Source organism: Pristis pectinata, chromosome 9 (assembly GCF_009764475.1).
Source record: "Pristis pectinata isolate sPriPec2 chromosome 9, sPriPec2.1.pri, whole genome shotgun sequence".
Classification (NCBI taxonomy): domain Eukaryota; kingdom Metazoa; phylum Chordata; class Chondrichthyes; order Rhinopristiformes; family Pristidae; genus Pristis; species Pristis pectinata.
Genome location: NC_067413.1, coordinates 100,180,243 through 100,197,479, shown reverse-complemented (window position 1 = coordinate 100,197,479; position 17,237 = coordinate 100,180,243). Strand labels below are relative to the sequence as shown.

The window sequence follows — 17,237 nt, the reverse complement described above, 5'->3', positions numbered from 1 at the left end:
TGGAGAGCATTCTGACTGGTTGCATCACCACCTGGTGTGGAGGCTCCAATCCACAGGATCGCAAGAGGCTGCAGAGGGTTGCAGACCCAGCCAGCTCCATCACGGGCACAACCCTCCCCACCATCGAGGACATCTTCAAGAGGTGGTGCCTCAAGAAGGCAGCATCCATCACTAAGGACCCTCACCACCTGGGATATGCCCTCTTCACATTACTACCATCAGGGAGGAGGTACAGGAGCCTGAAGACCCACACTCAACGATTCAGGAACAGCTTCTTCCCCTCCGCCATCAGATTTCTGAACAGTCCATGAATCCATGAACACTACCTTGTTTTCTTGTTCCTTGGTTTTGTACTATTTATTTCGTAATTTATAGATTTTTATGTCTTTGCACTGTACTGCTGCTGCAAAACAATAGATTTCATGTCGCAGAAGTCAATGATAATAAACCTGATTCTGCTTTTGATTGTTTTTAGAATCCACCAAAAGTTTATTGGATTGTTTTGCTGAATGCATTAGCGAGGTGACTTTTGTTATGAGTTTGAATCTTCTGAGGGGAGGGGGAAATAGTCTTGTGTTACTGAATAACAATGAAATTATTTGATGAGTGACGTTCTACTCAGTAGACACATCCACCACACATTGGTTTGCATGGAAGTCAACTGAATGTGTGGAAGGTTGCCGAAACGTCCTCGGATGAACGAATTCTACTCCTTTGGTCTTTCGTCATGTTGTGATGGTAGTTGTTGTCGAATTGTTCACCGCCTTCTAAGTGAAGGAATCAGCAATGATGACTTTATACTACTTAAAAAATCTTGAATTAAAGTCATGGGTTCGCTGTATATTCAGACAGATTTTTACATTTCCTTCGTTTCCAGTAACTTGTTAAATTTCTCACAAGTTCTCATGAGACTTCCCGAAATGCCAGGACGGTCTATAGTTAAATGTTTAAATAAAATATTTTTCACAGACAAAGCAATTACAGATTGTGATCGCCACCTTGCCTTCCCACCTTCAGGGTCAAACTATCCAAACAATAAGCAACACAGAAGTCTTTCTTGCGTATCCAAATGATAAATGCACTTGTTAAAGTTGTAGCTAAAAAAAACATTTTTATCTCCAGATAATATTAATTGCAAGACTTCCCTGCAAAGGCTGCAGAGCAAAAGATATGTTTTCTTTCCAGATAATGCTGGTTGCAAAACTTCTCCGCAGAGCAGACGATATTTTTCTTTCCAGATAATATTGCAGGACTTTCCTGCAAAGGCTGCAGAGCAGAAGATATTTTTGTTTCCAGATAATATTAGTTGCAAGACTTCCCTGCAGAGCAAAAGGTATTTTTCTTTGCAGATGATATTGCAGGACTGAGGCTGCAGGGCAGACGGGGCTGCTCTGCCCCGACGGCTGGGCTGCTGGGCTGCAGCCGCTCGCCTTCTTCCGGCCTCTCCGCTCCAGGTCACGTGCGTTAGTGACAGAGCGTCCCGGGCCCGGCGGGCTCTGCTGATTGGCCGGGAGGGCGGGCGAGGGGGCGGGGCGTGGTGACGCGCGGCGCCGATCAGCTGTTGGATCCACAACAACAACAACAACAGTCCCGGAGCGGGACCGGAGCCTCGGTCCCCCCCTCCCCGCCGGCCGGCCGGACCCGCCGCCCCCGCCCGACCCCGACCCACCGGCGGCCGCTGTGGGTCTGTAAACACGAAGGAGCAGGGACACGGCCCCCGGGCGGAGCGGCCGCCGGGACATTGTTTACAGCGGCGGGGAGAGCGACAGATGCAGGTCAGGGGCGGGGGGCTTCCTGCCGGGGGGGGGGGACCCCGGGACCGGGGAGTCGGGGGGTGCAGTCGGGCACTCCCTTCCCCCCCCCTCCGGTGAAGCGGGGCTCCTCCTCGCCCCCCCCCTCCCGACCGCTGACATTTAAGGGGACGGCCGGTGCCCCCTCGGCTCGGCACGTCGGGCGGTTCCCCTCCCCCTCCCCCTACTCACCCCCTCCCCCCCATCCTCCCTCCCTCCTCCTTCCCCCTTCCCCCCCTCCATCCACCCCATCCTCCCCTTCCCTCCCTCCTCCCCATTTCCCCCCTCTTCCCCTCCCTCCCCCCTCTTCCCCCTTCCTCCCCCTTCCTCCCTCTTCTCCTCCCCCTTCCTCCCTCTTCTCCTCCCCTCCCCCTTCCTTCCCCTCCACCCCCTCCCCTCCACCCCTCCCCCTCCACCCCCTCCCCTCCACCCCTTCCACTTCCTCCTTCTCCCCTCCTCCCTTCCTCCCTCTTCCCCCCCACAACCCCCCTCCCTCTTCCCCCCCACAACCCCCCTCACTCTTCCCCCCCACAACCCCCCTCACTCTTCCCCACTTCTCCCTCACTCTTCTCCCTCCTCCACTGCCCCCTCCCCCTTCCTCACCCTCCCCTCCCCCTCCTACTTCTTCCTCCCCTTTCCCCCTCCCTCCCTCCCCCTTTCCCCCTCCCTCCCTCCCCCTTTCCCCCTGTCCACCACTCTCCCTCCCACTTCCACCCCTTCCCCCCTCCAACCCCTTCCTCCCTCCCCCTCCCCTCCCCCTTTCCACCACCCTCCCTCTTCCCCCTCCCTTCCCTCCCCGCTCCCCCCCAACTTTCACCCCCCCTCCCTCCCCTCTCCCTCCCCTTTCCCCTTCCTCCCTCACCCATCTACCCCCCTCGCCCCTCTCCCTCCTCCCCTCTCCCTCCCCCCTCTCCCTCCCCTCACCTTCCCCCCTCCCTCACCTGTGAGGGTCAGGGAGGGGACGGGAGCCGAGGGGGGGTGAGGGTCAGGGAGGGGACGGGAGCCGAGGGGGGGTGAGGGTCAGGGAGGGGAGCCGGGGGGGGGGGGGTGTGAGGGTCGGGGACGGGAGGCGGGTGGGGGGGGGAGGTGAGGGTCGGGGAGGGGAGCGGGGCGCTGGGTTGTGAGGGTCGGGGAGGGGAGCCGGTGGGGGCGGGTGTGAGGGACGGGAGGCGGGTGGGGGGGGGGGGAGGTGAGGGTCGGGGAGGGGAGCCGGGCGCTGGGGTGTGAGGGTCGGGGAGGGGAGCCGGTGGTGGGGGGGGGGAGGTGAGGGTCGGGGAGCGGAGCCGGGGGGGGGGCGGAGCGGAGGTGAGGGTCGGGGAGGGGAGCCGGTGGTGGGGGGGAGGTGAGGGTCGGGGAGGGGAGCGGGGCGCTGGGGTGTGAGGGTCGGGGAGGGGAGCCGGTGGTGGGGGGGGGGAGGTGAGGGTCGGGGAGCGGAGCCGGGGGGGGGGCGGAGCGGAGGTGAGGGTCGGGGAGGGGAGCCGGTGGTGGGGGGGAGGTGAGGGTCGGGGAGGGGAGCGGGGCGCTGGGGTGTGAGGGTCGGGGAGGGGAGCCGGCTGGGGTGGGGGGGGGGAGGGGGTGTGAGGGTCGGGCAGCCGCTGCGGTGCGTGTTTCCCTGCACCGAGTGTTCACCGGTCGCCCCGGCGCTCAGTGACTGTCGCCTGTGCACCGTGTCTGTGACCGTGGAAATAGATTGCGGTCACTCTGGTGCAGGGACGGGACCTGCTGACGCTGGAACCTCACTTGTTTCTTGCTAAGCGGCGCTGTGTTGGAACCTGCGAGAACAAAGAAGCGGGTGGTTATTGCGACTGATGTGATCAGCTGCAGTGTAGCCATTAACTTCCTGATCACGTCGGCACAGAACGGGAGCCCCCTATTCCGGGGGCTGAGGGTGGAGGGGTCCCGACTGAAGGCGGCCCCTGATGGAGCACACCTTCCACTGGCTCGGCAGCCAGTGCCCCCTCCCCTCGCCAGACATCCTATGGTGCTGGATGATTGACAGTAGATTTACACAAAATGAATGTAGTGATTGAAAAGATTGTTCCATCAATTGTGCCTAAGATTGGATTAATGCTAGTAATCTTCCAATGGACATCTGGCATTTTAAATTCTGAAAATAAAATTACCATAAGTTACTGTGGTTAAGTAGTACTTCATAAATTACAAAATAATCACATCATAGATTTTTTGTACAATGTAGAGCAATACAGCATGGATACAGGCCCTTCGGCCCAACCAGTCCATGCCGACCACAGTGCCCACCCAGCTGGTCCCAATTTCCTGCGTTCGGCCCATTATCCCTCCAAGCCCCGCCCCTCCATGTACCTCTCCAAGGGCTTCTTCAATGATACTGTTGTACCTGCCTCACCCACTTCCTCTGGCACCTCGTTCCACACACTCACCACCCGCTGTGTGAAAAAGTTGCCCCTCAGGTCCCTTATAAATCTTTCCCCTCTCACCCTAAACCTATGTCCCCTAGTGTTGGACTCCCCTACCCTGGGGAAAAGATTGTGACCGTCCACCTTATCTCTGCCTCTCATAATTTTAAACACTTCTATGAGGTCGCCCCTCATTCTCCCACATTCCAAGGAATAAAGACCCAGCCTGGCCAACCTCTCCCTTTAACTCAGGCCCTCGAGTCCTGGCAACATCCTCATAAATCTTCTCTGCGCTCTTTCCAGTTTAACCACGTCTTTCCTATAACAGGGTGACCAAAACCGTACACAGTGCTCCAAGTGCAGCCTCACCAATAGTGAGCAAACAGTTATGAGATTTTTAAAATATAGGGAAACAATTACGGTGTAACGTGCTTTCATCTCTCCCATGGAATGATGATATATTCCTCATTAAATCACAAGATAAGGAAGCCCATTGTAGAAAATGTAAACTAAGGTCACTTGACTATAACATGAGGGGTGGGAGATGTGTGCAGCGTATCAGGTAAATAGAATTTTACTTCTGCGTTGGTTGATTTGGAAATTCTTAAAGGCACCAATGGATCAGTGAATCAGACAGCAGAGTGACCATCTAGAATGGGTGTGGTAGTACATTGATATGAGCCTAGATTGTTATGGAATCTCCCAGACTGATGAAGGCTAAAAATGATTTGAGGTAAATTATCTTGTGAATTGTATAAAATCGGCATTTTAAGTAAAGGATCATTTTGGTTTTTGTTTTTTTTTGGTAGCAATCTGAAGCAGTATATAAATTCTAGGATTTGCATCTTCACATATATTACTAAAAATTTAAATATCTGGCCATGTATGGTTAAAATTAATTATGTTTCATGTCAGTGCCCCTTAGTAGTGGTATGGATCGTCAGTTTGGCCCTCCCCACAACAATCATTCTATCTTTAATTCCCCTGTTATGTGTCACAACAGCCTCTACCAGGCACTTTGACATGAAGTATTCCATAGATAAAACAAGCAGGGCTTTTTATTGCTGTAATATTTTTATTAAAGACAAGGACCCAGCCTTTATTTAATGCCTTTTGGAACTTCAGGATGTTCCATTACATTTCACTTTGAGATGATGCCATTGGAATGATGTAGGGAAACAGCAGCAAATTACTCAAAGTAAGTTCCCATAAATAGGCAGGTAATTTATTCTCAAAATGTTGGATGAGGTTGATTACCTCATGACCAGAGGCTCAAGACCTCATGATAGCCTTGGTCCAAACATGGTCCAAGGGCTGAATTCAAAAGGGAGAGGTGAGAACAACTACATGACATCAAGGCAGCAGCTGACACAGTTTGGGCTGGATGATCATCCAGAGGAACTACTCCAATAGTTGGAGTCAGACCTTGCACAAAGGAGGATGGTTGTGATTGTTGGAGGTCAATCATCCCAGCACCAGGACTCATCACTACAGCAGTTCCTCAAGGCAGTGGCCTAAGCCCAACTGTTTTCAGTCACTCAAGGTCAGAAGAGGGGATATTCTTTGATTCCACAATAATCAATTCTATTTGCAACTTTTCAGAAAATGAAGCAGTCCGTGTCCGCGTGCAGCAAGACCTGGACAACATTCAGGCTTGGGCTGATAACTAGAAAATAATATTCATATACAAAGGAGCCATCTCCAATTTAGAGACAATCTAACAACCGACCCTTGAAATTCAATCACAATATCATTGCATCAATACCTTGAGGGCCACCACTGATCAGAAACTCAAATGGACCAGCCACTTAAATACCTTGGTTATAAGATCAAGTCAGTGGCTCATTTCCTGACATCCCAAAGCCTTACCACCATCCAAAGGGCACAAATCAAGAGTGTGATGGGATGAATACACTGCACTTGCCTGAATGGGAATTGCTGCAACAACACTCAAGAAAGTCATTATCCAAGGCAATGCACCAACTTGATTGGCACCATTCATGAACTCTATCACCAACCAACCAACTAACAACCAACATTCATTAACTCCATCACCAACGCACAGCAACTGTCATGTGTAGCATTGATGAGAAGCAGAGAGGTTTCTCGCCCAAGGACTCTAATGGCACCTTCCAAATCTGAAACTTCTACCATCGAGGACAAGAGCTACAGGTGCATGGGAACTCTGCTACTTGGAGGTCCTTCTTTAAGTTACACACAAATTGAGATTGGGTCTGTTGTGTACTCATAGTTACGATTTTGCATGCTGTCTTGAGATGGCTGCCTACAGAAATTCATCGCCACAGTCCATCTTGATTGACAGAATTGAAGACTTTTCAGAGGTCAACACAGCCATGCATGGGGGTTGACACTGCTTCCTGCATTTTTTCTTGGAGTCAATGCATTGTGAAGATCACGCCCTATATACCCCAAGATGGAAGGACTCCACAATGTGATTTAGGGGCCAGCTGTTCAGCCACTGGGAGAAGCCATTCAGGAGATCCTTGCTGATGAATTTCCCTGTGGTATGCAGCAGGGAGATCCCTGTGTAGGTTTTACAAACAGATGTACCTCCCAGAATAATCAGATTTTAATAATGCTCTTACAAGCTTGGAACCATTTAGGTGAGTCATACCATCTCCCACATTTCCTTCAGGAACTTCTTCCTCACCCTCCACAGTATCAATTGCAGCCTCCCTTCAACTCCTGATTTTCCCCACTGGGCTGATTCTCCTAACTCCTCAACATTGTGGTGATGGGGGATTTTAATTTCCCAAACATTGACTGGCATCTCCAGACAGTGAGGGCTTTAGATGGGGTGGAGTTTGTTAGGCGTGTTCAGGAAGGGTTCTTGACACAGTATGTAGATAAACCTACAAGAGGAGAGGCTGTGCTTGATTTGACATTGGGAAATGAACCTGGTCAGGTGTCAGATCTCTCAGTGGGTGAACATTTTGGTGATAGTGACCATAATTCTATCTCCTTTACGTTAGCACTGGAGAGGGATAGGAACAGACAGACTAGAAAGGCATTTACTTGGAGTAAAGGGAATTATGAGGCTCTCAGGCAGGAAATTGGAAGATTAAATTGGGAATAGATGTTCCCTGGGAAAAGTATAGAAGATATGTGGCAAATATTCAGGGGGTATTTGTGTGGAGTTCTGCATAGACATGTTCTGATGAGACGGAAGTCACGAGAGGATACAGGAACCGTGGTGTATGAAGGCTATAATAAATCTAATCAAAAGGAAAAGAAAAGCATACAAAAGGTACAGAGAGCTAGGTAATGTTAGAGATCTGGAGGAGTACAAGGCTAAAAGGAAGGAACTTAAGAAAGAGATTAGGAGAGCCAGAAGGGGACATGAGAAGGCCTTGGCGGGCAGGATTAAGGAAAACCCCAAGGCTTTCTACAAGTATGTGAAGAGTAAGCAGATGAGATGCGAAAAGATAGGGCCTATCAAGTGCAGCAGTGGGAAAGTGTGTATGGATTCGGAAGAAATAGCGGAGGTACGTAATGAATACTTTACGTCAGTATTCACCACGGAAAAAGATCTGGGGGATTGTAGTGGGGACTTGCAGCGGCCTGAAAAGCTTGAGCATGTAGATATTAGAAAAGAGGTGGTGCTGAAACTTTTGGAAAGCATCAAGTTAGATAAGTCGCCAGGACCGGATGAGATGTACCCCAGGTTGCTGTGGGAGGCGAGGGAGGAGATTGATGGAGCCTCTGACGATGATCTTTGCGTTGTCAATGGAGACAGGAGAGGTTCCGGAAGATTGGAGGGTTGCGGATGTTGTTCCCTTATTCAAGAAGGGGAGTAGGGATAGACCAGGATATTATAGACCGGTGAGTCTTACCTCAGTGGTTGGTAAGCTGATGGAGAAGATCCTGAGAGGCAGGATTTATGAACACTTGGAGAGGTATAATATGGTTAGGAATAGTCAGCATGGCTTTGTCAAGGGTAGGTCCTGCCTTACGAGCCTGATTGAATTTTTTGAGGATGTGACTAAGCACATCGATGAAGGGAGAGCAGTAGATGTAGTGTATATGGATTTCAGCAAGGTGTTTGATAACATACCCCATGCAAGACTTATGGAGAAGGTGAGGAGACATGGGATCCAAGGGAACATTGCAGTGTGGATCCAGAACTGGCTGGCCCACAGAAGGCAAAGAGTGGTTGTTGAAGGGTCATATTCTGAGTGGAGGTCGGTGACCAGTGGTGTAGAAAGATGACTTTCTACAAGTTTTTATAGATGACTTAGATGAGGGGGTGGAAGGCTGGGTTAGTAAGTTTGCGGATGACACTAAGATGGGCAGTGTTGTGGATAGTGTGGAGGGCTGTCAGAACTTACAGAGGGATATTGATAGGATGCAGAGCTGGGCTGACAAGTGGCAGATGGAGTTCAATCCGGAGAAGTGTGAGGTGGTACACTTTGGAAGGACAAACTCCAGGGCAGAGTACAGGGTAAATGGCAAAGTACTTGGCAGTGTAGAGGAGCAGAGGGATCTGGGGGTTCATATTCACAGTTCACTGAAAGTTGCCTCACAGGTGGATCGAGCAGTTTAAGAAGGCCTATGGGATGTTAGCTTTCATAAATTGTGGGATTGAATTTAAGAGCCGCAAAGTGATGATGCAGCTTTACAAAACTCTAGTTAGACCACACTTAGAGTACTGTGTCCAGTTCTGGTTGCCGCATTATAGGAAGGATGTGGAGGCGTTGGAGAGGGTGCAGAGGAGATTTACCAGGATGCTGCCTGGATTAGAGAGTATGGAATATGAGGAGAGGCTTAAGGTGCTAGGGCTTTATTCACTGGAAAGGAGGAGGATGAGAGGAGACATGATAGAGGTATATAAAATATTGAGAGGAATAGATAGAGTAGACAGCCAGCGCCTCCTTCCCAGGGCACCAATGCTCAAGACGAGAGGGCATGGCTTTAAGGTTATGGGTGGGAGGTTCAGGGGAGATGTCAGGGGGAGGTTTTTCACCCAGAGAGTGGTTGGTGCATGGAATGCACTGCCTGGGGTGGTGGTGGAGGCAGATACATTGGACAGGTTCAAGAGTTTGTTGGATAGGCACATGGAGGAACGTGAGATAGAGGGATATGCGGGAGGAAAGGTTTAGATAGTGTGAGGGTGGTTTGATGGACGGCACAACATGGTGGGCCGAAGGGCCTGTTTTGTGCTGTATGGTTCTATGGTTAAACGACCTGGATGAGGAAGTGGAGGGGTGGGTTAGTAAGTTTGCGGATGACACGAAGGTTGGGGGTGTTGTGGATAGTTTGGAGGGCTGTCAGAGGTTACAGAGGGACATAGATAGGATGCAGAGTTGGGCTGAGAAGTGGCAGATGCAGTTCGACCCAGATAAGTGTGAAGTGGTTGGTTTTGGTAGGTCAAATATGTTGGCGGAATATAGTATTAATGGTAGGACTCTTGGCAGTGTGGAGGATCAGAGGGATCTTGGGGTCCGAGTCCATAGGATGCTCAAAGCGGCTGCACAGGTTGACTCTGTGGTTAAGAAGGCATATGGTATATTGTCCTTCATCAATCGGGGAATTGAATATAGGAGCCGAGAGGTATTGTTGCAGCTATATAAGTCCCTGGTCAGACCGCACTTACTCAGTTCTGGTCGCCTCACTACAGGAAAGATGTGGAAGCCATAGAAAGGGTGCAGAGGAGATTTACAAGGATGCTGCCTGGAATGCGGAGCATGCCTTATGAAAGCAGGCTGAGGGAACTCGGCCTTTTCTCCTTGGAGAGACGGAGGATGAGGGGGGACCTGATAGAGGTGTATAAGATGATGAGAGGTATTGATTGGGTAGATAGAGGCTTTTCCCCAGGGCTGAAATGGTTGCCACAAGAGGACATAGGTTTAAGGTGCTGGGGAATAGGTACAGAGGAGATGTCAGGGGTAAGTTTTTTACTCGGAGTGGTGAGTGAGTGGAATGGGCTGCCGGAAACGGTGGTGGAGGCGGATACGATAGGGTCTTTCAAGAGACTGTTAGATAGGTACATGGAGCTGAATAAAGTACAGGGCTATGGGTAAGCCTAGTAATTTCTAGGGTAGGGACATGTTCAGCACAGCTTTGCGGGCTGAAGGGCCTGAATTGTGCTGTAATTTTTCTATGTTTCTAAAAGAGGGGGGGTGGGGTGGGCACAGGGTGGTGATAGGTAGATGCAGGTAAGAGATAGCGATAGGCAGGTGTCGGGGGGGAGGGGAGAGCAGATCCACCGGGGGGTGGGGCACAGGTAAGGAGAGAGAAGAGAAGAAGATGCCGGGACAGGGAAGTGGGGGGGCGGTGGGGATTACCTGAAGTGGGAGAATTCAATTCCATGTCATTAGGCCGCAAGGTTCCGAGGACTGTTATATCAGTGATAGTGTGGGAGGGGGAGTTGAAGTGACTGGCAACGGGGAGATGCTGATCGCGGTTACGGACAGAGCGCGGGTGTCCTCGGCCTCCTCCACTGCCGGGAGAATTCCAAGCGCAAACTGGAGGAACAGCTCCTCATTTTCCGTCTTGGAACCTTGCAGCCTAATGGCAACGAACATTGAATTCTCCCACTTTAGGTAATCCCCACCCCCCTTCCCCACACCCCCCACCCCCCCCAACACCACGCTTCTTCTCTTCTTCCCTTTCTTAGCCTTTTTCCGTCTCTTCTTACCTTTGACCCGTCCCCCGGTGGATCTGCTCTCCCCTCCTCCCCCGCACCTGCCCATCACTATCTCTTACCTGCATCTACCTATCACCACCCTGTGCCCACCCCACCTCCCCTCTTCTGTCCACCTATCACTGCTCTGCTTTTCCCTCCTATATATTGGGCTTCCCCTTTTCCTATCTTCAGTCCTGAAGAAGGGGCCTGACCCAGAACGTTGCCCGCCTGCTTTTCTCCACGGATGCTGCCTGGCCTGCTGGGTTCCTCCAGCGTCGTCGGGCTTTGCACCAACACTGCTACTGCTGTATCTCCTTTTGTCCCCACAACTAAACCCTGATTGGTCTTGAAATGTGTTGACCTCATTCTAACCCCTTATGGCCTACACCAGGCACATCATCTCTGCCTCTTTTGCTTACCCAAGCCCACACTACATCCCCCCCCACCCAGTCTGGGCCCCAGTCCCCAATGAAGTTAGATGAAGTAAAGTGTGCAGCAACAGTTCGATAACACCCGTGTGTTGTGCCTCAGGCACTTCTGAAGTTTGCAGTGGCAGGACCATAACTGAAACATGGACTTGCCACACTTTGATCCTTTAGGGTCTTTTAGGGCAGACATCAATTTCTAAGCAGAGATGTTTGCAAACAATCATTCTATTTCATCGCCCCAGTATACAGGACACCATGTGATGAGCAGAAAACACAATATATTAGATGCCTGTGGATATCGCTTAGTGAAAAGTGAATTTAGGCCTCTTGGATGTTCTCTCCTGACGTGCTAAGCCTTATCTTCCTAGTCTATTCTGATGCCTACAGCAGGTGAAGAGCGCGGGGAAATATCCGGTCACCTGGATGAGCCCTGAAAGTGTCATAGACCACAGGACAGTGGACCAGGAGCTGGTCATGGAATTAGCTTAAATAACCTTCTCTCTGACCTGTGTGAGCAGGATGGGCTTGGCGTACCCCTTCTGTGCTGTACATATCTGTGTTTTTACAGCAGTGGGTCAAACCTATTTGAAGAACAGCCCTGCTTGTTCAGTGAATATGCATCCCCTCAATAAATTCATGATGACAATATGAAGTTGTGGCTGTCCTGGGGATTTGCAGCAACTGCCAGCACCACTAAGACTAAGGTAGCTAGTCTGCCAAGTACATATTTAGATATTTTTGCTTTTTTTTTGGTGAACATTTAAGGAACATGTATATTTAAGCATAATGGATCCCTTGTAATCTTTGCCAGATTCACCCCTCCACAACGGGGTCCTGTATCTCAGGTTGTAAACTACTTCTGTGGGGAAAAGGAACCAGGGAAATTATGGGCAACTTGGACAATTATCTGGGAACCTTAGATAGCAGTAAAGACCTGCGGTTAGAAACGTCAATGTTTTCCAGTTAATGACTTAATAGATAAATGTCAATGTATCATCGATATGTTGCTTAATTGAAATATCCTTGGCTTGTGTCGGCTGTTTTACATTCGGGAATATTTTTGTACACTTTTATTTTTGTTGTTTCACTATTTGCTCCAGGTTTTAATACTGTAACTTCTTTCCCACGCAGATGCATGTAGATTTGTATTTCTCTGCTGTGTGGAATTTTGGAATTGTATGCAGTTTGTGGACCCACTGATCTACTTCCTTGTGCCACTAAAGTGACTAGTTCGTTCAGTCATTCGTCTGTCGTGCGGCATTAGAAGCAGCTGAGCTTCAGTGAGTGAGCTATGTACCAGCACTTCTCAGCTATGTTGTTTGGAGCAATTGACAACACTGAAAATGAAAATCGGGAACGTGAGATATGTGAAAAGGAAGATGATGAATGGATTCTGGTTGATTATATAGGTAAGAAATTTAATTCCAATCACACAAATATCTATTATTACGCTGCCCTTTCATATTCACTAAGACAACCTATGGAACTAAATGGAACTAAGTGTAACTGTCCAAAAGAATATGCTTCTTCATATCATGATACAATGACTGGAATTTTTGGAGTATTTTATGAGTTTAGCCACATCAAGGTCCACCCCATGACTAGTTTTCATATTCCTGCTCTTATTTTGGAGTTACTATTTATGTATTTCTTAATTTATTAAACAGAATATCACAATAGCAAGTGCACTATGTGGTGTGTATGAATTGTGTAAATCAAAATTTGTTAATTGATTTATTATTGTCACATGTACCAAGATAAAAACCATAGAACCATACAGCACAAAACAGGCCCTTCGGCCCACCGTGTTGTGCCGTCCATCAAACCACCCTCACACTACCTAACCCCTTCCTCCCGCATATCCCTCGATCTCACATTCCTCCATGTGCCTATCCAACAAACTCTTGAACCTGTCCAATGTATCTGCCTCCACCACCACCCCAGGCAGTGCATTCCATGCACCAACCACTCTCTGGGTGAAAAACCTCCCCCTGACATCTCCCCTGAACCTCCCACCCATAACCTTAAAGCCATGCCCTCTCGTCTTGAGCATTGGTGCCCTGGGAAGGAGGCGCTGGCTGTCTACTCTATCTATTCCTCTCAATATTTTATATACCTCTATCATGTCTCCTCTCATCCTCCTCCTTTCCAGTGAATAAAGCCCTAGCACCTTAAGCCTCTCCTCATATTCCATACTCTCTAATCCAGGCAGCATCCTGGTAAATCTCCTCTGCACCCTCTCCAACGCCTCCACATCCTTCCTATAATGCGGCAACCAGAACTGGACACAGTACTCTAAGTGTGGTCTAACTAGAGTTTTGTAAAGCTGCATACACTGAAGACACTGAAAGATACACTGAAAACTTTGTTTTGCATGCCATCCAGACAGATCATTCCAAAACATAAGTACATTGAGGTACAACAAAGGGAAAGGTAATAACAGAATGCAGAATATAGTGTCGCACTTACTGTTACAGAGAAAGTGGCAGACAAATAAGGTGCAGGGGCCACGACGAGGTAGACTGAGAGATAAGTTCATCTTTATCATACAAGAGGTCCGTTCAATAGTCTTATAACAGTGGGACAGAAGCTGTCCTTGAGCCTGGTGGTACTTGCTTTCAGGCTTTTGTATCTTCTGCCCGATGAGATGGGGGAGAAGAGAGAATGTCCATTGTGGGTAGGGTTTTTAATCATGCTGGCTGCTTTACTGAGGCAGTGAGAAGTATAGACAGAGTCCATGGAGGGGAGGCTGGTTTCCGTGACGCGCTGGGCTGTGTCCACAACTCTCTGCAGTTTCTTGCAGTCTTGGGCAGAGCAGTTGCCGTACCAAGCCGTGATGCATCTGGATAGGATGCTTTCTAAGGTGCATCTATATAAATTGGTGAGGGTCAACTGAGACATGCTGAATTTCCTTAGCTATCTGAGAAAGTAGAGGCACTGGTGTGCTTCCTTGTTTCGTTTTGTGTTTTATGAATCAGAATTGGTGATTAGAGGCAGCCTTGCACCGTATGCATTGTGGAGGAATTCTGGTGATGTGAAATCTTGTCTAGGAATCTGCCGGGATTCTGCCAAACTCCACTCATAACTTCAGGAGTCCAATAGAACTCAAACTTGTGAGGGATCCAATTTCTAATGAAACTAATGAGTTTGAAATGAGCACTCAAAATTCATGCAAGAAGTTATAAATAAATTGACACCTGTAGGCCAGAAGTGTGAATGCTTTGGTGCTCAGTTCCAGAGTCTATTATTCCAGTACCTAGTCCTACACTGCATGTCCAGGCGTGGTTTAGAACTAGGAGGAGGGATTTACTACCCTCATTTTATTCAGTCCACTGTGGGATTAGAGGCTGGCTTTAATGCACAAGTGATGTAGAAACCCCACACTAAAAATCCCTTTCCAAATGTCTTGATTCTCTTCTTGACACAAGATGTTGAAGCTGTAGTGTTGGCTGGGTTGGGATTTTCAAACTATGTGGTATAGTTAGAGTGCAGTACACATTACAGATTCCTCTTCCCCTTGTTTGGAGTGGACTTTGGTCAGAAGTAGGATCAAACTACATTTCACCAAAGGACGTTACTGGTGAGGAGCAAGGCAAAGTGCCTGTTTATCCAGTGCAGCAAACCTGCAAACAACATTTGTATCAGCATCTGGAGGGAACCAATGGAATTCCAACCCACAGATTTCCCACGACATTCCACTCCTGTGAAATATGTAGGAAAGGGTGATGAAGATCAGCATTTGGTGCTGAGGTCAAGAGGGTTGAGAGCTTCATGTTCCTGGGAGTGAACATCATCAATAGCCTGTCCTGGTCCAACTACATCGACACCATGGCCAAGAAAGCTCACCGGTGCCTCTACTTCCTCAGGAGGCTAAAGAAATTGGTATGTCTCTGTTGATCCTCACCAATTTTTATCGATGCACCATCGAAAGCATCCTATCCGGATGCATCATGGCTAGGTATGGCAACTGCTCTGCCCGGGACCTCAAGAAACTTCAGACAGTTGTGGACACAGCTCAGCACATCACAGAAACCAACCTCCCCTCCATGGACTCTGTCTACACATCTTGCAGCCTCGGTAAAGCAGCCAACATAATCAAAAACTTCACCCACCTGGGTCATTCTGTCTTCTCTCCTCTTCCATCGGGTAGAAGATGCAGGAGCCTGAGGGCACGTACCACCAGACTTAAGGACAGCTTCTACCCCACTGTGATAAGACTATTGAACGGTTCCCTTATACAATGAGATGGACTCTGACCTCACGATCTACCTTGTTGTGACCTTGCACCTTATTGCACTGCACTTTCTCTGTAGCTGTGACACTTTACTCTATATGATTACTGTTTTTACCTGTACTACATCAATGCACTCTGTACTAACTCAATGTAACTGCACTGTGTAATGAATTGACCTGTACGATCGGTTTGTAAGACAAGCTTTTCACTGGACCTTGGTACAAGTGACAATAATAAACCAATACCTATACCAAATACCAAAGACCCCACCCACCCGGGACATTCTCTCTTCTCCCCCCTCCCACTGGGCAGAAGATACAGGAGCCTGAAAGCATGTACCACCAGGATCAAGGGCAGCTTCTATCCCACCGTTATAAGACGATTGAATGGTTCCCTAGTATGATAAGATGGACTCTTGACCTCACAATCTAACTTGTTATGACCTTGCACCTTACTGTCTACCTGCACTGCGCTTCCTCTGTAGCTCTGACACTCTATTCAGTATTGCTTTACCTTGTACTACCTTGATGCACTGTTGTAATGAATTGATCTGTATGGGCGGTGTGCAAGACGAGTTTTTCACTGTACAAGTGACAATAATAAACCAACTCCAATTTTATTGTTAATCATAGTGCTAGTGGATATGATATCTCATAAGAGAATGCACACTGAAAAATGTCTGCTCTGCACCGCTTCTAACTAGCAATTCCATAGAATAAGCACCAATGAAAAGTGACAGAATAAATACTAGTGACTCTTTTTATAAAATTAGGGTATGGGAACAATTTCAAAATGTTCCACTTATCATTATTGCATATTGCGTAAGTAGACTACAGCACTGGTCCCATCAATAAAAGATATTTGTTACAAAAAAATAATTTTAAACATTTTGCAATAACCAAATACTGAATTAAGCTTGTGGCAATGAGAATATATCCAATTGACTTTCAGGCTTTGATAACTTTTTCACAGATTTTTTTTGTTTTTTAACTGACTGCTAGAAGCAGAAAATAACGTGGGATAAATTGAGGAATCTGCCAGTGCCACAATTATACGCAGCTGCACCTTACTGTGAATTGATGACCTATATTTATACAGCTTCAATATTGTGTGTCTGCTCTTTACTATAATTCATTTCTCATTTATAAAGACTGAAATACAACACGCACAACTAAATCGGGTGAGAATTAAGCAAAAAGCCCATCCTGCTCTTACCAATGCCATATATTTCCAGGAGAGGTCACTGAAGAACATTCAGGTTTACCCTTAAATGTCACGGAGATCATTTGTCACATTTTCACCCTAATTGTATCTAAGGCAGAAATCAGAGTTCATGCTTTATTAAATCAGTACGGTTTATATTCTGTACTCGTCAACTTAGTTTATATGCTTTTATAGTTTCCGATTTGACAATGACAATTCCTAATTGTAAATTGATTATCCTCTTTTATCATTTTAAAATTCATTGACCATCCTTTGTTGCTGTTGAGAAGGCAAAGGTGAGCCAACTTCCTGAACCACTGCAGAAAGCATCTGGGTTACAATGAGACACCTGAGATTCTGCAGATGCTGGATCTGAAGCAACACACACAAAATGTTGGAGGAACTCAGCAGGTCAGGCAGCATCTATGGAGGGAAATAAACAAGGGCCTCGACCCGAAACGTTGACTGCTTATTTATCTCCATAGATGTTACCTGACTTGCTGAGTTCCTCCAGCATTTTGTGTGTGTAGGCCATTTAAGGGAACAGTTAGGAGTCAACCC

At 48.2% G+C, this 17,237-nt stretch overlaps 1 protein-coding gene across 3 annotated transcripts in view; it reads left to right on the top strand.

Moving 5' to 3' along the window:
* Window positions 1–1,542: 1,542 nt before the first annotated feature.
* Window positions 1,543–17,237, top strand: part of tp53inp1 (tumor protein p53 inducible nuclear protein 1) — a 28,371-nt gene continuing 12,676 nt past the window's right edge. Inside the window, exons 1-2 of one of the 3 annotated variants that reach the window (XM_052023798.1) lie at window positions 1,543–1,775; window positions 12,371–12,648. In XM_052023798.1, the coding sequence (XP_051879758.1) occupies window positions 12,531–12,648 (118 nt within the window). In that variant the 5' untranslated portion in view covers window positions 1,543–1,775; window positions 12,371–12,530. Of the gene's footprint in view, window positions 1,776–10,968; window positions 11,944–12,370; window positions 12,649–17,237 lie in introns of those variants that run through there. The other 2 variants (XM_052023796.1, XM_052023797.1) reach the window with 2 other exon arrangements.